Source organism: Aedes aegypti, chromosome 2, assembly GCF_002204515.2.
Source record: "Aedes aegypti strain LVP_AGWG chromosome 2, AaegL5.0 Primary Assembly, whole genome shotgun sequence".
In the NCBI taxonomy this organism is placed as follows: domain Eukaryota; kingdom Metazoa; phylum Arthropoda; class Insecta; order Diptera; family Culicidae; genus Aedes; species Aedes aegypti.
Window position 1 is genome coordinate 268585636 of NC_035108.1, and position 25876 is coordinate 268611511.

The 25876-nt window shown below is 38.8% G+C and overlaps 1 protein-coding gene and 1 long non-coding RNA gene across 2 annotated transcripts; one reads left to right on the top strand and one right to left on the bottom strand.

The window, feature by feature from the left end:
- Positions 1–431: 431 nt before the first annotated feature.
- Positions 432–24125, bottom strand: LOC5571730 (UV radiation resistance-associated gene protein). Its single transcript, XM_001659832.2, has 6 exons — positions 23857–24125; positions 6383–7765; positions 1334–1485; positions 1199–1273; positions 825–1133; positions 432–768 (listed from the first exon to the last, which is right to left on the bottom strand). Exons 2-6 carry the CDS (start codon positions 7760–7762, stop codon positions 633–635), a joined length of 2052 nt encoding a protein of 683 aa, XP_001659882.2. The 5' UTR covers positions 7763–7765; positions 23857–24125; the 3' UTR covers positions 432–632.
- On the top strand, positions 14064–15254 carry LOC110676583. Its single transcript, XR_002500535.1, has 3 exons — positions 14064–14647; positions 14700–14770; positions 14836–15254. It is a non-coding gene; the product is annotated as an uncharacterized LOC110676583 (long non-coding RNA).
- Positions 24126–25876: the final 1751 nt, after the last annotated feature.

Below are 25876 nucleotides of genomic sequence, written 5' to 3' on the forward strand. Positions count from 1 at the left end.
ATGGAGCATATAACGCCTTGCTCCCACCCCTCCGGTAGTTTTTCCGTCTCCAAGATTCTGACTATTAGCCGATGCAGACAAGCGGCCAGCCTCGCCGGGCCCATCTTGATGAGTTCGGCTCCGATACCATCCTTGCCAGCGGTCATGTTGCTCTTGAGCTGTTGAATGGTATCGTTAACCTTCTTCGTCTTACCCTACTCATAAGATTACTAAGCTAAGAAGCAGGCTTTGTCCCAGTTGGGACGTAATGTCAAGAAGAAGTAACTGCGGAATTTTTTATATTCAATGTTTTGTCACGATTGTTTTGTTATATACTATGTATTTTTTAATATCATTGAGACTATACATAGTCTGTTGATGTAAACCTAAATAAATAAAATAAATATATAAATGGAAAAGGTCATCAACGCCATATATAAAAAGTGAATATGTAAAGTTATTGTTCGAACTACTTATATTCAAATGTCCCACTAGAGCTAACACGACTACATATTTAACAGAGGATTTTGAATGCACAATTTTCAATAAATAAGTCCGATAAATAAATTCGCCAACGTTTTCCTACGTGATATACACAGAAAATTGAATTCAAACTCGTCAAACTATATTTTACCAACCCCGGAGCAGCCGATTTAAATATTTTTCTTCCTTTCGAAACCGGTCACTTGCAGTTGTCCCTGGGCTAAAATGGGATCCGAAGCGAATTTTCCGTTCCTTTTTTCATCGTCTCGACTTGAATTGCTGTACGTATCGACAGATCGGGATATCCTGCAATGTAAAAAACTACAGTTGTAACAAACTGGCAATTGGAAACAGGTACTTACCTAGATAAAGATTTGGTTTCTTTCAAATCAGTGACCGACAGCTGGTTGAAAGCATCCGGCACGTCCAGGTCTACCGATGATGAGCCGGATATGTTCGTTTGGACAGCTTGAAAGGGTTCCTCGATGCTGCGGCTCAACACGTTGATCGATGGAACATTAAGAATGTCGTACAGGTTTGCCAACGTTGCACGTGGATCTCCACGACTTAAGCATAGGTAGTACTTCAACTGGGAAATGTTCTGGTTGAGGAGGAACACAGCGTACAGCAAAGCGTTGGTTGGGGGGCCCGACCGACTATAGAGTGGGAACCTATAAGAAACGATGAAGAGTTAGATTCTGACCAACTAATAAATACTTAATTATATGAGACGTACTCTCGGTCAGTCGTTGGCAGAAGTTTAATGCAGTCGATCATCTTCGATCGAGATCCTTCGTATTTGATGGGATTTCTGCAAAGCGACGGATGGAATCAGATAGGAGTTTCTGGCAAGATGAAGGAAACTACATACCTTAGTGGAATATTCAGTATTGAAGAACACATCATCACAGCATGTGCAACATAGCCCAAGGCAACACTTAGCGCCAGCGCTGGAGTTGCGTCAGTATACGACTCGGCATTTGGTAGAGCGATATCGTTAATTGTACACGTTCCATTGTTGTTCTGAAATTATATTTTGGTAATACAATTTATAAAATTAATAATAAACTCATCTTATAGATAAGTTATGTTGGTAGTCAGCGGTAAAACGCGAAAGGGTTGTTTAGGAGTATGCGGAAAATTACATACTATAAATATACGTTAAAAATTAAACCGAAGTTCTCTTTCCAGGATTCAATGAAAAGTACACAAAGTATGGTGCGTACAGGGCCACGGCCCAATCCCCTAATCTACACTAAAAATTTATCCAAAATTCAAGGCTTTCGATTTGCGCTCCTTCTTTGATATGACCCGAGCAAACGAGTCGGTTTTGTGGCTCGGTAGTTTTAATTTTGTTCTTCCGATTTGTGCGCGTTTTGCCGAGCAGAGCGTTTTGCGTGAAAAGCAAAGGTGTTATTTTTCCCGCGTCTGTTTTCCGCGTAGAGTGATTTTTTCTCAGTTAGTCTAATGCGTTAAGTGCAGCTGAAAGTTTATTGTGACTGTTCAGTCATGGATAAAGAATCAACTGGTGAGCTCGTTTCAAGCTTTTATTTCAAACCTGTAAAATATATATGGTTACACTTTTTATCGTTATAATGGTTGGACGTGAATGTGATATTTCAACAAACTGTTGATGGTTCGTCACTGTCAATGTCGGCATAATCTCTTATTCAAAAATTATTTGTTTTAGATTTTGTTTCAAAACACTTCTTTCCTTTTACTTTTATTTTTGTAATTCAAACAACCTTTGAGTGGCTGGACACTATGAGTGTAGACTTGGGGGGCGACGCGTAGTCATGATATACGTAAATATCTCAGGCTACAGAATTTTTATCGTATTCGGATATTCACTCCTCGGAATGATACATTAATGCGAGTATGTTGTGGAAAAATGAAGCAATTTGGTGTAACCGTCTTTGAGTAATGAGCATTTATGTTTCTGGTACCTCACTGGAAAAATATAGATCTTGAAAACACTAAAAAACCTCATATCGTAATTTTCAGATTTCTCCAAGAATACTGAACCGATTTGTATGATTTTTCCAGAGTAGCCCCTTATTAACTGGAATTGTAATGTACACCTTTTTTATTTGATAAATACCAAAAAGAAAATGGCCGCAAAGACATTTTATATGGAAAATGTCGATCCCCCAAGGAACATCGGAATATCTTCAAAACTAGATCACCAATGATTAATATCGACGCGAATTCTTATTCTAGAAGAGTTTTTTTAGGTCTTGTGAAAAAATGGTGCAAAAATATCGAGAAACACAAAAGTTATCGCGATTTGAATACTTTTTAGCGGTGAATAATGAAGCTGCCGGTAGAGGGGTTAAAGTTAATATGGAAATTAAATTTGAATCATTCTTCGACAAATTTGTATTTGGGATGAGCTATATAAGTTGATTTTTTTTTTTCATTTTCATTTTGCAGCTTTTGGTGAGGCAATACAATCCAAAGCCGATGATAGGAAGAATAATGGCTGAATAGTATATGGCGACCACGCAAATGCCAAGAAGAGAAATTATAGGATGGGGTTGCGTTTTAGGTAAATGGTACACTCAAAAAAATCCAAACGTCATTGCTACGTGAAAAATCACGTAGATCATTCCAAGTTCATTTTACCTCCACTTCACCTGACTAAGATAAAGATCACTAAACCATTCATAACCACCAAATAGTGACTCGGTAATGTTTACTGAGGTTACCTATCGCACTTACGTGGAATTCACGTAGGTGCCTAAGTTCATTTTGACATCTGCATAGTGTACGTACATTCGGTGTTGAGCTAAAATCCTAAGATGGCGCCCGCTTGATTTTTGAAGAACTTCAGAAGCTGCTGCTGCTTTAAACACTGTGTAAGATTGATTTCAAGGTAAATATGCTTTGAATACCGAAGAATCCCTGCATTACTTCATATTTTATACGTGATTTATAACCTCTATCAATTATAGCACGCGAAGGCGACAACACGACAGACCAAACTCACAAAATTGGAGAAACAGGATTCAAAATGCTCAGATTGACAATAAAATTATCATAATATTTTAATTTTGTTTACATTTTCCAATTGGGAATTAGTTTTCTTCCAAAGCCTATTAGAAGTAAGATTGGTCTTTATTACAGTTAAATTAAATGCAAAACCATCTAGGTCCTATTGAAACGCATCGTAAAGGCCACCGGAAAATCCACGTAGCTCTTACGTTTAGTGACGGTGGAATGGACGAACTTCCAAAGTTCATGCGTTCATTCTGGGCTACCTATGATTTACGTAAGAGCTACGTGAAAAGTGCGATGGAAAAAAATCACGTATGTTTTCACGTAACAATGACGTTTGGATTTTTTTGAGTGTACGGACCTGGGAGGGTGGCACCGATACTACACACGAAATATAGAACAACGTTTGTTTGAACTGCAAGATAACACCAGCTTGCCAACAACAATCAAGGCAGGCTTGGGGAAAACCGCTAGTTTTCTTTTGTTGTGTACTTTCGATCTTTCCTGACAAACATGGAAAAAGGGCCACAGTTTTCTATGCACCAAATATTAATTTTCATTGGAAAAAGTAAAACGATGCGTTTTTCAATGCTTTATATTCAATCAGTTGAAAGGTGCTCACGTGACATTACTTGCATTTTCATTCAATTTTTGTCACTTTTGATGAAATACGAAAATGTGTTTTAATCAGTTACGCGCTTTTTCCATGTTAGTCCAATGTTTGAGATCTGGGCTCACAGTGACAGTTCGTGACAGCGGAATCCCGACTCACTATGACGTACAGAAATTTTGTATTGGTTTCTCCCTCCCAGGTACGGACTTGACACACTAATGCAAATAATGCTGCAAAATGTCACGAAATACTAGGTCAAACAATTTTGTTGAGTATCTATTAAGTCGATTGAGTACCATCAGTGGCGCGGGAAGCGGGTAGGACAGGCAGGACATGTACAACGCACAAAAAAACTGGGTGGGACATTTATTCTTCACTTGTTCTTATGGAGAATGGAAGACACAATCAGGTTTTTCATGGTTTTAGAATACTTTCAGGGTCTCCTGGAGGGATCTTTCCTGCCATTCTTTTAGAGATTTGTCTGCCAATTCCTCCAGCAGTTTTTGAAAAAAAAACTTACTGTTTTTTTTTGAAAAATCCTACAAGAATTCCTCCACCTGTTCATGTGAATTCCTTCAAGAATTCATCCACGTTCCCTACCAGGGTCTCATGAATTCCTTGAGGGGTTTTAGGAACATTTTTTTTCTAGGAATTTCTCCAGAATTAAATCCAAATATTACCCACGTAGTTTTTACAAATATGTCTAAAAATGTTTCTTAAAATATTCCCATGTAATCTTCAAAAGTTTTTACACCAGTTAATACAACAGCAATTTTGCTAATAATTTCTGCAATCATTTATGCACAATTTTTTTCGAGATTCTGTCCAACGTTTTTTCAATAAATTCCTTTAGAAAATCCTGAGAAATGCCATCCGGAGATTCGATAGATTTTTTTTCGATTATTAAGCAAATTATCTATGCAATCTTCTAAAACTTTTTCGTAAGTCCAGGAGTTCTTTCAGAGGTCCTTGTTCATTAAAGATGACTTCAAAACTTACACAGGTTTTATCTTGACATTTCTCTGGAAACATTCCTGAAAGAATTCCTGAAAATAAAAGCTTTCAAGATTTACTTAAATTCTCATAGAAGTTGTGGAGGAATTTCTGTAGAAATCTTAGAAGGAATTTCTGGAACATTTGCTGAAAGTATCTTCAGATAAATATCTAGTTGAAATCTTATATAAATTTTGAAAAACAATTCCATTGAAAATCCCTAAAAACTCCTGGCGACGTTTCTGGAGAAGTTATTGATTGAATTTTAGGAGATGTACTGTCCAGGAATCTTGGAGAATGTCCAAGGGAAATCCATGGAGGCATCAATGGATAAAATCTTGGAGGAACTAGGGCTTCCTTGGAAAATTTCTCAAAGAATTTTCGGAGAAATTTGTATGATTTCTGAAATCTTTTTTGGAGAAATTCCTTTTTTGTGGTACTCCTTGGGAAAATCCAGGCAGAATTCTTGAGGCATGCTGAGCACAATTATTAGATAATTTACCCAGGAATATTCGTGGAGAAATTCCTTGAGAAATAATAGCTTAATGTACACCTTTAGAATTTTTCGAAGTCATACATGAAGTTTGAATAGAATATCAAGAAAATACCCTTACAGTAATACGAGGGATTCACTAAAAAAGTTTTAGATCATAAAGAAATATCTGCTCTGATGGTATAAAGAATCAAAATCAATGTCGTATTTCCTGGCTTTTATTAGGATTCGTTTTGTTTTCTTGCTTCCTGTTTGATCTCTTTTCGCCCTTTTTTATTATTTTAAGGTCTCTTTTTTTAAGGCAACAGGTCTTTAATATCATATTTTTAATGTACTCAGTCGCAGCCCTGTAAAGACGTAAAGCTTTCTTAGTTTTGTAATACCCTTTGCGTTTGAGTCTTTTAAATATAGTATTTTAGTTTCTGAATCCATAGGGTTTAAACTTTTTTTTTAGCATTACTGTGCACAAAACATTTACCAACGTTTGAACCTGACATGATTTTTTGTCGCTCAAGGTCTTTGAAGTCAAACATCAACCCCTCAAGAGTACAACTCTAGAGAACCAGACAAGCTTTCATGACGAAAACCCCTTCGATTGACCAATTGACCAACTCCCCATCCTTAACGTTTATAAAAACATAACTGTGCCATGTGGAAATTAGATTTAGATTAGATATGTGTGTGTGCAAGAATTATCTCCTGAATAATGCTAAAATGCATGATAAAGTGTGGACTATTCCTAATGTGCACAGATTTCAGTTTACAAATTTCAATTAAAATCCGTGAATTATATTCCTCTAATTTAAAACGCTTTGGCTACATACCTTCTTTATACAGTAGATTTCGTTCAGCCCTCTCAATAGCCGATGTCGTGCAATCAACACCTTGTCCCTTAGATCGCGATAGCACTCCTTCTCGTTGGCATAGGCGAGCTTCTGCTGGTACAAAATCTCCTTTTCCTTGCCATAATTCCGGTAGTTTTCCATCAGAGTCGATTCGGTTTCGATGTTGTTGTCGATCATTTGGGTCAACTTTTGTTGCAGCTGTCGAATGTTACCCCGTATGCGTTCTTTTTCCTGTGTTAAAATTCGGCACCGAAATCGAGCCCGCTCGATTTGCCGACGTAGTTCTTGCGCTTTAAGAAGTATCTCTGGCTTTAGGGGTTCCTTTTCCTGGTAGAGCAAACGGCTTAACTGCTTGCCCATGCCACTTCGATTTTGGTGGGTGCTAATGGAGGAGCGGTAAACCAACTGCTTATCGGAAAATAGTTCCAAGTTGAGACAATACGCACTTTTCATGCAGATACGATCGGTCAATTCTTTTGCACTCTCGCTTTCGTATCGTATCCTGCGTTGTCGTTCTTGTACTGCGAGTAGCCGTTGGATGTTGTAGCTAGGTCTAACTTCGGATTTGAAGAATTCCATTAGAAGGTATCGAATTTTTAAGTTTGTCTCAACTTCAGTTGGTGTTGGGCTTACAGTTGTCCTAATCATGAAAAGCGATTGTTCGTCTGGAGAGTTGGAGCGCAACTGAGGTCCAAAGGACAATGAGGATATGCCGCTGCCAATTTTGGACATTTTACATTCCATGTTCAATGCACTACTAGGAGAATACCAACTAGGAGAACTACTGCTATTATCACAGAGCGGATCATTGTTGTTATTGGGAAGTAAGCCTAAATGGGTGCTATCGGTGACGGCTGTTGGTGTTTTAGCTGTAGGAACCGTCGTTGAGCGGTTCTGTTCTTCACCATCCAAAATGTACTCAGCCGACGTAAAATAGCCACCATGCATTTGAAAAACTAAGGTATTCTCTTTGAGTCGCTTCTCGCTTCGTCGCGCCAACGGAACTAATCCAGAGAAATAAATTCCCCAGAGAAACAGAAGTTTGTCCTCACTCTCCGGACTACTGGCCTCTTCCTGGCTTTGGGTGTTATGTTGCCACACTCGGACACAAACGCAGCGCAACGAAGACTTTACCGTCATCGGACAGTTTATCTCCGGCCATATAATGTTATTATGGATATCTAGTTTTTCGCTGGTGTAGAATGGGGCCGACATTGTAGTCGTATGTAGAGTAAAATATACGGTACATTTGGGATGGTCACAAACGATGTTGTGCCCGGAGATTTGTATCAAACTTCGCAGGCGGAGTTGTTGAGTCGATAGTGGACTCCAATCACGACATCTTGGTCGGTCGAACATTTTCTGTAATAAGAGATAACATCAATTTCATTAAATTGTACATTTTTTCAGGAAAGCATAATTGATTTATGTATCCAATGCAGGTGTATGATACCCAGATTTGCAAGTCTAATCTTATACTTTTTAACTATCTACCTTACATCTAAACCTGTTTATTTCGTTTAAATTATAAACTATTACATTCTTACATACTCAGCAATGGTCATACATACGGTTTGAGCTGAAAACTTAATCGATTGGTCACTCGCTGGTAATGATCAATCGATGATCTGTGGGAATTTGAATTCGAAACTTGTAACGTAACCATCCAAGTTATTGGGTCACCAAGCGACTCGGTAGCTTAGTTGGTAAAGCGCTCGTCTAGCATACAAGAGTCCTGGGTTCAAATCCCAGCCGAGCACGAATTTTTTTTTTCATAATTTCACCCATAATTTATCCAACTTTACCACGCGTAATGAGTTAATCAATTCAACCGATTATGTTTTCAGCTTGAACGGCAATTTCGTTCTCTACATTTGTGCTCTTGAAAATTTGAGGTTTGGCTTCGATGTATCTTCACCTTAACCCTCTATTTTCCATGGTAGCTCCAGAGCTTCATTGATATTCGACGAACTTGAGACAAACAGAATCATATGAATACAATGCTGTAGTTACTAGAATATAAATCCATACTCATCAGATCAAATCAAGAGTCAACTAACAGTTTCAATAGTAAAACTATTGATGAACAATCAATTTACTTTTGAAAAACAACATTTTTTTACTGGATTCAAAAAATGTAGCCCATTTACAACATTGTTTGTTCAAGCACATTATATTGAAACGGTTTTACCCCTTTTTTTGTAAATGGGCTAAATTTTTCGAAATCGCTTTAAAACATTCTAGTTGTTTTTCAATAGTAAAATGGTTGTTTATTAATAGTTTTAATATTGAAATCAGTGATGCATTTTTAACTAAACGCGAGGCAAAAGTGAACTGAACGCGTTCTAATTTTGCACGAGAACTTAGTAAGCGTTGAACTCTCGTGCAAGATTCTACCCGTTCACTTCAAAATGCACAACGCAGCTGAAAACCATAAAAAAAAACTACATAAGAACATATTGAGTTCATGGTATTACAAATATATGGAACCATTAAAGTTTCCTAACATTTTTGCTAAACTTCCGCATTCAAATATGTCGTGTATTTGCCATGAAGACAGTTTTCATTTCACGTTCAGTTTTTAAGCTGGCACGGGTTCAAATTTTTGAACTGCTCATTGTTCAAGCCTACTTGATCACTCGTTTAAAGGTTTGAACTGGAACGCAAACTGAACGCGTTCAAATGCAACACTGATTGAAATATTTAATTAACTTTTGGATGGATGCTTGTAACATTCGACAAAAGTAGGCATTTAGGAACTCTGGAACTACCATGGGAAAATAAGCTTGAGCTTGAGCTTGATTGGCCGCCCGTGGATGCTACTCCAGTATCGCCAGATCAGCTGCACTTACACAAGGAATCAACCGAATGACTGCTTGGGACTAACAGGCATCCTCAGTGTATAAGTGCTGGTGATCTTCTATTTTTAGGCGACAATGGTGCCTGCCACGTGAGAATGCAGACCAATGTAGGGAAGGAAGGAGAAATTAATGATGCATTATACTGGCTCCCACGTAGACCATATATACCACTGCATCTACGCCAGTTCATGCGGGAGTGTATGGATTGGCAGAGAGGTTTGCTTTTGTGGTTAGCAGACTGCCTATGAATCAGGCGTAAGGAAAGGCATGCGCGTAGAAGAATGGAAGCGTTAGGGAAACGGTTTCTTGTCCGTCTCTGATTCTAGCGTTTGCTATGAACGAATAGTTTGAGTGTGATAGATTTAGAATGGAAGATAGAAGCAAATGAGAGATATACAACTACAAAGTACGAGGAAAGGGATGGGCCTGAGATTGAACCCATGACCTACTGCTTATGAAGCAGAAGCGGTAGTCATGAGATCACCAACCCCGTCTGTGGAGCTACCATGGGAAAGTAAGAGTTAAAAAGAGGAATCTCTTACCTAGAATGGCCACTTTTGGGATCACCTGAAGTTCCTGCGTAAACCTGCCATATTAGGAATGATTGTGTGTGAACGCCGAAACATATCGCGCGACATCTTATTCTTTATGTATTGTTACGCTATAAACCTATACTTTTTCCAATCCCATGTTCCTTTGAGGACATCCGGTATTACGGTATACGTCGTAGATTGGATGGAGATGGGGAGTAAACCCAATCACGAACAATATTACCAAAAGCATAGATATTGCTATTCCTGGCCACGCCCATCTTTACCGTAACTTGGGATAGGGGAAGGAAATGTTGATCTAGCACTTATTTAATGAGAAGCCATTGACTCAGCGACGCTGTTTCCTTGAGGACATCCGGTTATCCCAGAAGTGGCCACTATTGTTAAATATGCACTTTGAATCTCTACAGTTACCCTTTCCTGGCAAGAATGAAGAAAGAGTAGTAACTCGGTATGTTTTGCCGTGAAAACATAAGTGTCCCCAAACGCAGGTTCCATTGTGGAAATCCGGTGGTTCCAAGAGTGGGCACTAGCCTGGGACACAATTATATGAAAAAATAGATTCTTACTCCAGTCTACTTTTTGGATTGCATTTAGGTCCCATAACAACTGTGCAAAATTTCAGCTCGTTCGGAGAAACTATATTTTAGCGCCAGCCGTTCAAAGTTTGTATGAGATTTACTATGGGAAAACTTACTTTTGCAAATAAAAATCGCCAGCGGTCACCCATTATACTCTATAAAATTCTGAACACAGATCTCGATAGGTATTTCTACGATGAACAACATTGCTGAAGACCGCATAGCAATCCGATGCTTGTGAAAAAAGTTATAAAGCGTAGACTATTCGGTAATTTTGCCCGATTTTGTTATTATTGTTATTCCTTTACGAGTTAATCAACTCCGCCCTGCCAATAGGTTTTCATTGAATAACTTTTTTCACAAGCGTCGGATTGCTTTGCGGTCTTCGGCAATATTCTTCATCGTAAAAATACCTATCGAGGTCCGTGTTCAGAATTTTTATAGAGGTCAATGGGCGACCTGTGGCGATTTTTCTTTGCAAAAGTAAGTTTTACCATAGTAAATCCCATACAAGCTTTGAACGGCTGGCGCTAAAATATAGTTTCTCCGATCGAGCTGAAATTTTGCACAGTTGTTATGGGACATAAATGGAATCCAAAAAGTGGACTGGAGCGAGAATCTAAATTTTGTCCCACACTAGTGGGCAGTGCACTCGAATATCCACTTCGAGCCTATAATTATCCTCATTATGACAAGACAAGAAAAATGATCCATCGCATGATATTTTTTGGCGTTCACACACAATTGTCCACAATCACAGGCTCTCTCGGGGACATCCGGTGGTCCCAAAAAAGATCACTCTAATTAAATGTTCACTTTGAGTTACCATTTTGATGACAGACCATGAAAAATGAGCACGATATGTTTTGTTGTTTAAACACAATTGACTCCAATGACAGGAGCCTTCATTAGCCGAGTGGTTAGAGTCCACGGCTACAAAGCAAAGCCATGCTGAAGGTGCCTGGGTTCGAATCCCGGGCGGTCCATGATCTTTTCGTAATGGAAATTTCCTTGACTTCCCTGGGCACGATATACGAACGCGAAAATGGTAACTTTGGCATAGAAAGCTCTCAGTTAACAACTGTGGAAGTGCTCATAAGAACACTAAGCTAAGAAGCAGGCTCTGTGCCAGTGAGGAAGTAATGCCAAGAAGAAGGTTCCCTCGGCGACATCCGGTGGTCCCAAAAGTGGCCACTGTGGTCAAATATCCACTTTGAGTCTACAGTTCACCTATTTACGACAAGACATTAAGAATGAGCCGTCACATGATATGTTTTGTTGACCCCTATGCCAGCTTTCTACTCTATGCCCAGGGAAGTCAAGGAAATTTCCTTTACGAAAAGATCTTGATCCGACCGGGAATAGAACCCAGACACCGTCAGCTTTGCAGCCGCGGACTCTAACCACTCGGCTAAGGAAGGCCCAGTTTAATAAGTATTAGTCTCAAAAATATGTCAATGAAGCTCTTTCTAGCACTGTTTATCTGTGACAATCTGCTTCTGCAAATCTGCAGCGTCTTTACTCTATGGCTCTCCGAACATTTAGGGGGAATGGTCCTCCAGAAATTTAAGGGGTTGGTTTCAGGCCCTGCAAGCCAGCCGTAATAATCGAGCAACGAATAATCAACGACAGAATACGAACCGGGACCATCGGCGAAGACCACAGCAACGTAAAGGGACTAGCGATTGGAAGCACGTTACGTGGAACTATAAATCTCTCAACTTCATCGAGAGCTCACGCATACCAGAGATGCATTTTGAATGCTCATGTCGCTCATGTTCTGTGAGCGTTCACCAATGTTCATTTTATCGCTTCCGTGTTCATGTTTAGTTTTTCGAACAGACACACGGCAACTATATTGATAACGAAGAAAAGATCACCGAAATAAAAATTGACGACGAAAGTGGTTGCCATGAGATAGATGATCAGCGCACTGTGATCAAACATTTGACATTTGAGCGGTGCCATATTCACTTGTTTCAATGGACCAATGCACAAGTTCACTAATTTGACGTTTGAGCGGTGCCAAATTACCTCGTTGCCATGGTCACGTAAATAACACGGCACCGCTCAAATGTCAACGAGTGAACTCGTGCATTGGTCCATGGTCACTGCTACCGGAGGCGTGGAAGGAAGGGGTAATATGTCCCATCTACCGAAAAGGCGATAATTTAGATTGTGAGGGCTTTCTAGCGATCACCATTCTAAATGCGGCCTACAAAGTATTATCCAAGATCATCTTACGTTGTCTGTCACCTGTAGTAAACGAGTTCGTGGGAAGTTATCAAGCCGGCTTCGTTGACGGCCGCTCGACAACGGACCAGATCTTTATTATATGTCAAAACTACCAGAAATGTCGTGAATACCAGGTCTAAACGCATCACTTTTTCATCGATTTCAAGACGACATACGATAACATCGACCGCATAGAGCTATGGAAAATCATGGACGAGAACAGCTTTCTCGAGAAGCTCACGAGCAGTGTTGCTCAGACTCATTTCCCCGAAAATAACATTTTCCGAACTACGAAGCCACGAACTACTACAACCATGCTCTATCCTCCTAAGATAGAAAAGCAGTTGGTTAAGCTTGAGTACTGCACACAAAATCGATCAATTTTGATCCCAGGGCGCCACAATTCAAGTTTCGGTGAAATGAAATGAGTGAGTGAGTGAGTGCGAATCATTTCACCGAAACTTGAATTGCGGCCCACCGAGATCGAAACTGTCAGATCCCATGTGCAACACTCAAGCCCAACCACCTCCCCCTCCATCTCAGGAATACAACGCACAGTTATAACAGTTCATGGCTTCACAATTCGAATTTCGGGGAAATGAGTCTGGTCAACACTGCTCACGAGACTGATAAGAGCGATGATGGAAAGTGTGCAAAATTGGTGAAGGTTTCAAGCGAACACTTTAGTTCGTTTGGATCCCGCCGGGGACTATGACAATGTGATGAACTTGCGTGCCTGTTTTTCAATAGAAGGTGTTGAGCTGGGCTGGGGCCCGAGCACAACAGAGCTGTTACGATAGACGGGGATACGTTCGAGGTGGTCGACGAGTTCGTCTACCTTGAATCCTAGCTGACGGCTGACAATAACGTTAGCCGTGAAATACGGAGGCGCATCATCAATGGCTATGGCTATGGCCGTCACAAGAAGCTGCGTTCAAAAGAGATTCACACTCGCACCAAATGTACCATGTACAAAACGCTCATAAGGACGGTAGTTCTCTACGGGCATGAAACGTGGACTATTCTCGAGGAGGGTTTGGAAGCACTTGGAGTCTTCAAACGTCGAGTGCTTAGGACTATCTTTGGCGGTGTGCAGGAAAACAGTGTGTGGCGACTAAGGATGAATAACGAGCTCGCCCAACTCTACTGCGATCCCACTATCCAGAAGATGGCCAAAGCTGGAAGGATACGATGGGCAGGGCTTGTTGCAAGAATACCGGACAGCAACCCTGCAAAGATGGTGTTCGCTTCGGATCCGGTTGGTACAAGAAGGCGTGGAGCGCAACGAGCTAGGTGGGCGGATCAAGTGCGTATCGATTTGGCGAATGTGGGGCAGAACCGAGGATGGAGAGATGCGACCACTGTTACCAAATTTTGAGATTATGCCGACAAAATTGTAAAAGTTTTTTTTGAGTGCATACCGGTCAGCAATAAACGTAGATCATCAGACATCACAGCGTCCAATCCCTCTCGCACACTGAATCAACCGATTGCTATGCCTCCCAAGCGAGCACACACTCTCTCACCAAGGCACATTGTATTGTGTAGTATTGCAAAACTCGAAAGTGGACAATAGAATAGCCAGAATGCTTTCTATAGACCTGGCGAATGGTTGGGTTTTGCCGGTGCAAGCTAATTAGTGCATGAAATTATAAAAGTTTCTATCAGCTAAAGATCGTCCTGCGAAGTGATAAGTGCACGATTATCCAGTTACGAAAGGTAATTGATGTGAATCCGATCCTTATAGCAGCACTAATAGCGACAAATCATTTGCACAGACGAACAACCTCATGCCAACCATGTGCTGATTCGGCCGGAGTTCATCTCGCCATCCTTCGCCATAAGGTAAAATGAATCTAGAAAAATCATGCCTCCATATGCTCACAAGTCCCACAGTTCTTTCGCATGACCCATTCGCGCAACGCGATACCCTGGACAGTACAAGACGCCTCTTCGATCTCGGTGTATCGGATGCACCAGGGTGCAATAGTCTCCAAGGCCTATAAGCAGAACCAGGTACTATCATGTCCATCATTAGCTTCACTGGTACTCATGAAACCAATTTCAGTTCCAGTCTGCCTGCATGATCAACGTTTAGCAATCTCGAAGTACACGAGACAATAATAAGGCCTTCAACAGGTAAATCCATTGTGGAAAGTTGTTCAACAGAGAGTATCTAACCTGACGTGATGCTCCTTCAATAGAAGGCCTTTTATTTGCAGCCTGAAGCGTCCCACAGACCCGAAAGGAACCCTAGCTCGTAGCCAGGCACCCGGCTGTCCACGCTCCGCGTCTCCACAGCAACGCCCATTCGCAAACCGCATATCGCGCAGAAGTGCATCGGTGTCGCACACATCTGAAACGGTGTCGTATACACCATACGATCGAGGTTCGCGAGAGAGGCATGCAACAAAGGCTTGCGACCTCGTAGGAGATAGTGTCACACGAGTGCATTGGTTGAGTCGGAAAAAAAGGCGTGACGTGCATCAGTGTCACGTCGGTGTAGTGCAGTCGGACTTGCGACAATTGGTTGTTGCATGACATTTTGAGCCGAGAGAAAGTGCATCCATGGAACAGAGCAGTCAAACCCTCTTGCTAAAGGGCGAAACATCAGTCGGTGTGACATCGAAGGTGCAGCAAGGGGCCCCCACCGATCGTCGTTAGCAGTAAGCGGTGAAATCGATGTAGCGGGTAGAAGCGTGTAACCGTATGTATAAAGCAGCAAATAGAGTTAAGTTGATTATGAGTTACTAGTTATCAATTAAGCAACATTAGTCCCTATTTTCGCCACATTTGTAATTGAGTTCGTTTACTTTTGCTTGATTATGACGTATTGGCCTATCGGCTGCTAGCACACCTCAATCCATTCGAGAGGCTAGCCGGAGAGCAAACATTTGAGTATACAGGTGGGACACCACCCGATTGACCATTTTGGGACTTATCTCGGTCAATGAGTTTAGTATAAGCACGATTACTGAATCTAAAGCGTTTCCGTTGACTTGCCTCCCACGCTAAAAGGGAAAACGGTCACACCACGAACCGAGTATTGTGGCGTGAAATTGTTGATTCAGTGTTATCTGTTTAGATGTTAACTAAAAAACTGCGCCAAAGCGAGAAGAGAAAAAAGACCATTAAAATCGATAATTTTTTAAATTGAGGTTACACGAATCGCATCGCAATCGCAGCGCATCAAGGTGCGTTCAGATTGTGTAGCTTCTTAATCCTTCTTCCCGTGACAACCATGAAGAAGGTGCAGAGGTATAGTCGGTCTTTAGTAACAATGGAAGTCACACTAACAATCCTTCACTTCCCAGATGGCCATAAGGACGTGGCCGGCGCCGTTATTGACTTTGATATTTGGAATTCCGTAATCCGGGGTAACATTGATCAGCGGGGTAACATTGATCGGTATGATCCTTCTCGTAATAAGTTTGAATCATCATTTATTGATGAAATATTTTAAAATTATGAATGGTGCTTCTCTTTCTTACATTCATAAGCTGAAGAAAATTGAAGTTTTTGCGAAAATTGCGTTTTGTTCATGCGTAAATTTTTCAACTTTTTGAATCAATGATTTTTATCATTATGGATGGCACTACTGAAGATTTAAGTCTCACACGAGTTCTGCAAATGGTATGATCAAGGAAAATGCGATTGTTACTTAAAATGGCATCGTTGAAAACGATTCCGTTGTCAAATCTTTCATAAGTTTATTCAATTAGAAACATTAATGAATTACTATTAAGAATGCAAAATTTCCTTAGGAAATTGCCTACCTTTAGGCATATTGCGCGGTTTGAAGTGATTTTATTTTTAAAATAACTCAAAAAGTAAGTGACTTGTAAGAGTTTGGTCTTCATATTTGGCTTCAGGGGCCATGATTTAAGTAAGTAACAGTATTTTCAATATTACCGAACGTTGTTTACATGGGTGATCAATGTTACTCCACATCAGCTAAATAAAAATAAAACATTTAAAAAATTTATTTAAACATACTTAAATCTTTTGAAAACCAAAATACAGTATACAGTTACGAGCGGTGGGTGCCAGTACTTGTTTTAAAGATATAAAACTTGCGACATTAGCATTTTCAAATGAAAAATTTAAGAAATATCCCAAAAACTGATCAATGTTACCCCGGATTATGGTTCTTGAAATTGTACACTGAAGCTCCGACTGTTGATTCCTTGTGTAATTTCGATTATTCTGGTCAATCTCGGAGTAGAAACTGCAAATTGTACGATCATCAATACACATGCTCAAAATTTCTTCCAGGTATTCATATTATTTCTAGAAAGATTCGCGATCTGGGCGAAACTGACAAACGGTTATAAGAAAATATAGCGTTGAAATTGTAGCTTCACTCAGAAACACGGGTTGTCGAAGAATTACTAAAGTTTATGCATGACTATTTTTTATCTGCCTCTCTTTCATTCTACTGTGAATTTCAACACTAAATGTCATTTCGCCTGGGTTGAATCTTAGCGATGCTTCAACCCAGGCGAATTGACAAATAGGGTCCTAAAATGTTTAATGAAATCTTGTTTTTATTTAATAACACGAAAGAGCATGTTACTGCAATTATTTCAGCAATTTTTCCCGCTCAAATAACCGCTATATCACATTTAAACTGAGCTTTTCGAACGGCTAGCAAACGGTTCCGTCCGGGACACTTAGCGGGAAGACCCCGAGTTAGAAACCCGGAGGTGGATCCAGCAACAAGAAGGCAGGTAAATCGCAAACGCCCAGCCAATAGAAACTTTCCGGCGGGGACAGATTCATTCCGAACCGAGCGACAACGGATTTTGATCTGGGTCATGGTGAAGCAGTACGATGCCAAGAAAGACACCGATGGGCGGAAGCTGGAGGAAGGACAGGAGCAGCAGAACGGAACGAATCCAAGCCCCAAGAATACCGAGCGCATCAATATTTTGTCGGAAGTGCTGTGATCAAGGTAAGTGATATCACCAACTAGTGGATTTGGACCGGAATCACCGGAACGGCACATGAGCTCACCCAAATGTGTCTGCTTGGTGAAAACGCCAATGTTCACGAAGAACGGTTTCCGCATCATTCCGAATACACCGGAGCGGATTCTGAACGCACCGAACGTCGTCAAAAATTACTATTTGAAAATGTCCTATGTAACTTTTTAGCATTGTTTTTATTTATTGCGTTACTTAGGACCTATGGCTGATTTTCTGATCAAAGGTCCAAAGTAACAATTGATTAAAAGCCAGGCTGATTTGTACTTTGGTTATTTCGTCAAGCTTTTAACAGATTAATTACTTGTGTATGTATCAATACGAGTGTTTCAATGTGATATTAAGTGGTTCACAACGAATGCTTTGTAATGATAATCTCGATTTGTTTACATTTGTTACTTAGGACGTTTTGAAAAGTTACGCGAGATTTCTTCTTCATTCGTAGAATTTTCTTGAATTTTTCAAAGTTTTTGTTTTCATTTTCTGGATTAATATATCTATGTTTAATTTTCAGTGATGCTGCAAAATCAATTTTGTGCTATCATAATCAATATATGCTTATTTTTCGAAAAAATCATGTTGCATAGAAAAGCTTCGATTAAACGTGTTGTTCGGTGATCAAATCGTAAATTAGCCACCTCTAAGCAAAATGTAGTTCGATCTTGGATTGGGTTGGGGTTAAATATGTGGTTGGGGTTAAATATGTGATTCAGAAGGGGGTTTCAACAGTTTCAACTTTAATACACGAGTTTGGCATGTGGGAAAGCAATATACACATGAATCAGATTATTGTTCGCCAAATCGAGTTCTTATTCTATCTACAGTGAAACTAAAACAAAATTTCATGGTTACTATGATGGTCCCCCATAACAGCTTTCTAAAGCATTCCTGTTCTATGAGTCGATATTTTCAAGCGTCATTACAACTGTGATTTTGAAAGACAACAATATATTATGGAACTTTGCAACAGCTATCCAGTAGACTATTCGAGAATGTTATTTTCTCTAATTCATAAAATGTTCTGGAATTTTCGAAATGTTTCACAGCTGAAGAAACACTACAACAGCATTACAGCTGTTATTATTCCAAATAAGAACATTACAACAGCATTAAGGTCACGTGCTCAATAGATTGTGGTCAGAGTATAAATTTAGGCGATTTTGCGGTCATTAGTATCATGCATGTCAATGTCGGGTGATGTTGAATAAAATTATAATCATTATTCTCTATTTCTAACGTTACAGCTCCACTGGGACGAAGTGTATTTCTCAGCCTATTATTTATAGAGCACTTTTACAGTTATGAACAGAGAAATTCATTAGTTCATATTGTCATTTTGCAGTTAAACATAAACATTATCAATCTTTGAAGGATTATGCATAGCTTTCTGCTTTCAAATTTTGTGCGAGCGTGGCAAGCCACGCTGGGTAAGCTAGTTAAAATATTGAGTAAACATGTGTTCTTGGCCTAAACTTAAGCATTTTGCACTAAAATTGGGACAGGGCTTTAGGACCCTATTGGAATAAAATTCCCTGCAGAATGAAAGAGAGGGAGACAGAAAATAGTCATTAATGCATAAACCTTAGTAATTCTGCGACTTCCCGTGTTTCTGAGTATTCATTGTCTATTCACTGCATTTACCTTTCCCCTACCGATAATTTAAATATTAGAAAACCGGAAATTTGTAGAAGATGAAACTTCACCTCATGCAAAACAACACACTTCATTGAGTACGCCTATGTTTTTGTTCATCAAAGTGATAGGCGCATCTGAAATCGAAATCAAAACACGGCGATAGCGGCGATAGTAAACGGCGACACTGCAAACAAAAAATAAACAATGCGAACATGGTGGGCTTAATTCGAGAGGGATTCGCGATAAGGGCCTATCTGACAAATCAATAACAATGAGAAAATAACCAATGAAATTCTCATGTGCAATTTTTAATCCCAATTGGAAAAAATATAGTCAAACTTTAACCTTTCCACTTTAATACACATTTCATAAACCTAGTTTTAAAATCCTCATCAATACCACACACATCTCCTACAATTTCCCTAGCTATTTCGTACTAAAAAATATATTATAAGGTTTCGCCTCAAATGCACTCAAGGATGCCTGTATCGCCCAATGTTATGAGCCTGTAATCGATATTATTTTCAGTGTCGCCTATTACTTTTGCGCCGTGTTTACATTCTGGTTTCAATTAAGCCCGCCATGTACGCCTTGTTTATTTTTTGTTTGCAGTGTCGCCGTTTACTCTCGCCGTGTTTTGATATAGATTTCAGATGCGCCCATCACTTTGATAAACAAAAACACAGGCGTAATCAATAAAGTGTGTGGTTTGGCATGAGGTGAAGTTTCGTCTTCTACAAATTTGCGTTTTTTGAATAGTTAAATTATCAATAGGGGAAAAGTTCAAGTGCAGTGAATAGACAATCGAGCTACAATTTCAACGCTATATTTTCTTCAATTGTGTACATTTTATCAGTTTCGCCTGATTCGCGAATCTTTCTAGAATTCGAGAGGGATTCGCGATAAGGGCCTATCTGACAAATCAATAACAATGAGAAAATAACCAATGAAATTTTCATGTGCAATTTTTAATCCCAATTGGAGAAAATATACTCCAACTTTAACTATTTCACTTTAATACACATTTCATGAATCTAGTTTCAAAATCCTCATCAATACCACACACATCTCCTTCAATTTTCCTAGCTTTTTCGTAATAAAAAAATAGTATAAGGTTTCGCCTTAAACGCACTCAAGAATGCCAGTATCGCCCAATGTTATGAGCCTGTAATCGATATTATTTTCAGTGTCGCCTATTACTTTTGCGCCGTGTTTTCATTCTGGTTTCAATTAAGCCCGCCATGTACGCCTTGTTTATTCTTTGTTTGCAGTGTCGCCGTTTACTCTCGCCGTGTTTTGATTTCGATTTCAGATGCGCCCACCACTTTGATAAACAAAAACACAGGCGTAATCAATACAGTGTGTGGTTTTGCATGAGGTGAAGTCTCGTCTTCTACAAATTTGCGTTTTTTGAATAGTTAAATTATCGAAAGGGGAAAAGTTCAAGTGCAGTTAATAGACAATCAAGCCACCATTTTACCGCTATAGTTTCTTAAATTGTGTACATTTTGCAGTTTCGCCTAATTCGCGAATCTGTCTAGAATTGAAGCCAGAATGTAAACACGGCGTAAAAGTAATAGGCGATACTGAAAATAATATCGATTACAGGCTCATAACATTGGGCGATACTGGCATTCTTGAGTACGTTTAAAGCGAAACCTTATAAGGTAGCGTCCATTTATTATGTAACGCAAAAATTTGAATTTTTTTTTCTTCGTAACGCTTTTTGTATGAAAAATTTCAAATTTTTGTGTGAGCCGTAACGCTTGAGCCTACACGGGAAAAAATTCTGTGGTAAGAATAACTATTTTAGCTGACTACGCCCATTCTTAAAACTACCATGGAAATTCAGACCAAATTACTATGTTTACGGTACACCCAACCGCATTACTGGTACATTTGACAGAAATAATTTACAACAATCTGATTCCAACTACAGACATGGTAAAATCAAGCGCATTTCTGGTCTGCTGAAAATTGCTGGTGCGAGCGCTTAAGTTAACCCCCTAAAATGGTAGTTTTTACCGCACAATTTTTTTGCGTGTACTCGCCCCCTCCCCCTAGAGCGTTACGTAATTTGTGGATGCCGCCTAAGATTTTTTGAGTACAAAATAGCTAAGAAAATTGTAGGAGATGTGTGTTACGGGTTATACAAAATTTGTAAAATATTCATACAAAAAGCGTTACGATGTGGTGGGTGGGTGTAAAAAATGCCATTTTTGGCTTTATGAAATTTATGAATGAATCCCAATTGAGATCAAAAATTGCACATGAGAATTTCATTGATTATTTTCTCATCGTTATTGATTTGTCAGATAGGCCACTATCGCCACTATCTCTCTTGATTTAAGTACTTTTTTTAAGAAATTCATTGATGATAATCATTCAAGAAACCATTAGGAACTGATCCTGGATTTTTTAAGAATAAATTAAGAAATTACTTCAATATAAAATCCCAGAGTTGTCTGTCTGTCAGTAACGCTGTGAAATGTTCCATCGAAAAGTTTCATTGAGCACTACAACAGCAATTTAAGAGCACTACAACGGTGAATTTTAATATTAGAACATTACAATTGCAATTTGTATAGCACTTCAATAGCTATTTGATTTTTTCAGAATATTCTGAAGTTCTCTGGAACTTTGTTCATTTTAATTCGTAGAATATTCTCGAGCTCTGCATCATTTGGTCAGTGACTAAAACGTAAACAAATCAACATCCAGCAAATTGTAATGCAGTCGAACTTGAATCGAGCTGAAGTTGAAAATGTGATAAGGGTTTCTCCAGCTCCAACCTAAGTTCAAAAACGAGTTTGACATATGTAAGAACAAGATAAGTATGAATGAGATGAATGTGCGCCAAATATTCGAGTTTTATTAATTTTCAGTGAAGCCTCCATTAGTCGATGCTCCAGAACTCGATTTCGACTAATGGTTGCATACTTAAAGCAAAATGTTATGCTTAATACTATGATGATCCCTTAGAACAGTTTTCAAAAACATTCATATTCCACAACTTTGATTTTAAAAAATGACAATGAATCATACTACACTGCAACTGCTATTCAGGAAAATATGCTAGAATTTTTGGTAAGATTCTACTCTAACTCGTAGAATATTCTGGGACTTTTGAAATATTTCACAACAGAAGAAACACTACAACAGCATATAAGGTTACACTTATTTCAAATTAGAGCACTAAACAGCCTTGAAGCCATGTGCTCGATGGTGTATAACCAGAGCATAAATTTAGGCGATTTAGCGGTCATCAAAATCATGCGATTTGAAAGATTATACATAGTATTTCGGTTTAAAATTTTGTAGCACGTGGCTAGCCACGTCGGGAAAGCTAGTTACTTCAATATTTTACCAAGAATTTCTTTAATATTTCCTCGAACGGTTTTTCTACAAATTACCAGGAGTTTACTGCCCTTAAACGCATGTCAGTCCCATGTTTGCTGGATTTCCTCTACACATGGGACAATTATGCGTTTATGTGCAGTTTATACTTTACTGTTTTTCAGAATTTCTTCTAAAATTGCCGTTTAGGATTTCTTTAGGATTTTAACCAGAAATTTCTTTCAGGAGACCTTTTGAAAGTATTCCAGTTCCAGAGATTGAACCTAGGTTGCCTTCAGGAAGTTTTTCAGCCTTATTTGAAAGGTTTCCCAATGATTTTATCGAAGATTTTTTTTCAGAAAAAAATCCAGTGAGTATTTTTTTTAAATTATTTGAGAAGTTCCCCAAAAAAAAAATTAAGGCAAATCATATAATGAACTCTTGCAAACATACCTAAAAAAACTTCCTAACTTCTAATGGAGTTCCTGAACAAATTACCAATAACATTGTTGAGAAAGAAATTAACGAGACCCTGGATAGTATCCTGTAGGAATGTCTGTAGAAATTCCTTGAAAAACATCGAACGTCTCCTGTAGGTTTTTGAACCCAGATCTGCATGTTCAATTATGTTTAAATAAAAACTATTGATTTCTAACACATACATTTCCAGCGTTGGCCATAAATTAAGTTCTATAAAGTACGTTTTCTGGTAACTAAATGATTCAATCATTAAAAACAATATTGTGCCCTACTTTTTTGTGGCGTAATTAATGGACGAACAAAACTAACATAAATAATCATTGTCCAAACAACAAATAAAATCGTTTGCTGCATCAGCATTTTTTATCCGATAGGATTATGGACTCATAAGCATTTTTGCATTCCTTTTCTAGACGAGATGCATCTAGAGGAATTGCAGCTGTATATGAAGTGGAAGTGATAAATGTAGATGAATATGTTTTCTGCACTGGCCAGAAAGAAACGATCGTCGATGCGAACCAACTCCACTGGTAAATGAAAGGCGTATTATTATAATAGAAAGTGATAACGCAAAGAGCATATTGTTCGATGCGCGGATTGCGATAATTAGATTACAAATCGGGAAAATCAGAGCAGCTGAAAACTGATGCCAGTTTTGGTATCGGAAAACTGTAAACAGGTCCGAGGTTCCGTTACTTCGATTGCTTAAGATTTTTTTCTGATTAAACCTACGGAAATGTTGCTCCTCAAGCCCCTTTTCTAATTGTTTTGTAGCAATGCAAAAATTACCTCATATTTTCCCGAAATATGGAACAATGCGAGTTGAAGTCTTCGGCTGTCGACCAATCAGCTAACGATTTGTACTATTATTCGCATAGTTTTTCACCTCACAAATTAGTACTTCTAACGAAGGTTAAACTGCGAACTTTTCAATAAAACTGATAAAACAAATTGCAGTACAGTAAACTTTTAAAATACAATAATTTTGATGCAATTTTCTTTTGTTGCTTTTCTGCCTTTTCTGAAAGCGATATCGTCGAAGAGAACGACAGACAGCTGTCAACAATTTAACCGAGTGTGGGACGTAAGTGGGTTTGTCGCATTTTACCGAACACCGTACACGGAGAAAATGATGTACTCAAAAGTGAGTTCATTACACTCAATTCGGGTTCTTGCGTTAAACCGAGGGATTCTGGATTTGACATGGTTTATGCGCTGACATCTTCTGCTGGTATCGTAGACTGATGAGATGCATGAAGATGTGAATAGGTGGAAGGAGAATCAATGATGATGTTGATGATGGTGAGTGCAGTTTTTTGCTAAACAGAAGTAACTTTTTGTAAACAGTCTGTAGAAAAGTGTTGTGTGAAATGCGAGTAATTTTGAACTATTGTCGCACCGCCACCAAACCGGATCGCGCCAGTGAGACTCGCGACGCGCCTCAACTCGCGCGATTTTGAAATCAGTTTTTTAGTGTGGCGCTGCATTCTTACGATTTTTATGAACACAGCGCACTATTCACATATTAGCTGCGACGCACGGGGCCTGAGAAAACAATAATTATAAATAAATGTTGGTCTTGATTTCTACCGGATTCATAATATTTATATCCACAACTGCGTTTAAAATGCTAAATTCTAGGAAATGTCAAGATAGTTCTTTTTATTCTGAGTTTATTATTATTTACATGCGAGAAAGCGCTTTACTGAAACAAATCCGACGACCATGATTACGGTTGGATTCCGGCTTCCGGAACGGGTAGGTAAATGAGTATTGGGTTGTATACAATTTCACTGATAACCATTCTAATTTTTAGGGAGCATCATATTCAACATCACTGCACAACACAATGGGCCGTATGAATAAAATGTAGTAAAGTTGAGTTTACTACATTCTCGGTAGTAAACACTGTAAACCCGGCATTACCCTTTAAGGAGTAAAGAATACCCATTATTTTCCGATATATGAAGCTGTCAAAATGAGGGGTAGTTTCAAATTTTGGATAAAGGGTACATTTTATCCATTTATTAGTTTCGGAGGTTTACTCTTTAATGGGTGAAGAATGTCTTGAGGGTTTTTGGCGGACGCTGTTATTTTGTCCGTTCTATCTCCTAATGCCAAGGAAACAAACATCTAAATATTGGTAAGTTTAAAGGTAAATAATACTATCTATTACGTTACGAACTAAGTGATTTTGTCTTTGCAGAACGAATGAACTACATAAAAATACCTTCACGGAATGCAGTAATTGTTTAGTAAAAACCGGCATACCAATGCTACAAGAAGCGCTTCAAACATTGGCCTTGGTGAAATGTGCAAATCAGCATGATAATTGTATTTATAGATTAAATTAAGTTCTAATAAAGTATGTGATAGCCAAATGTTTATTATTTCTCTTGTTTATTTTCATGAATTGGTTTTAAATCATTATATATTAAAATAACAGAAATAGAGTATATTTTACCCATTTTCCATCTCGAATTCCTTTAGGATAAAGGGTAAATTTTACTCGTTGATTTGACGTACAGGCGGTTTACTCTTTAATGAGTACTGGCCCTTTACTCTTTTTATGAGTTAAACTAGTTTCTCTCAAAGAGGGTACTTTTTTACCCTTTAAAGGGTACTTTGAGCTTACAGTGAACGCTATATGTGGAACACGAGTGGAACATGTTTGTGTCATTTTCCTTTCTACACCTTTCGAACATACTACAAACAACGCATTGCTATGAATAAAGGTAGCATTTACTACAAAGCTACTGGTAGTTAGCTTCAGAGGTTGCTACACATGCTTTGAGATTGCGGAATTGAA

Coding starts and splice junctions, on each gene's coding strand:
- LOC5571730 (XM_001659832.2), bottom strand. CDS start 7,762: ATGTTCGACCGACCAAGATGTCGTGATTGGAGTCCACTATCGACTCAA. Junction 1,274..1,333: donor ATACTGAATATTCCACTAAG/GTATGTAGTTTC, acceptor GTCGCTTTGCAG/AAATCCCATCAAATACGAAG. Junction 1,134..1,198: donor CTGCCAACGACTGACCGAGA/GTACGTCTCATA, acceptor CGTTTCTTATAG/GTTCCCACTCTATAGTCGGT.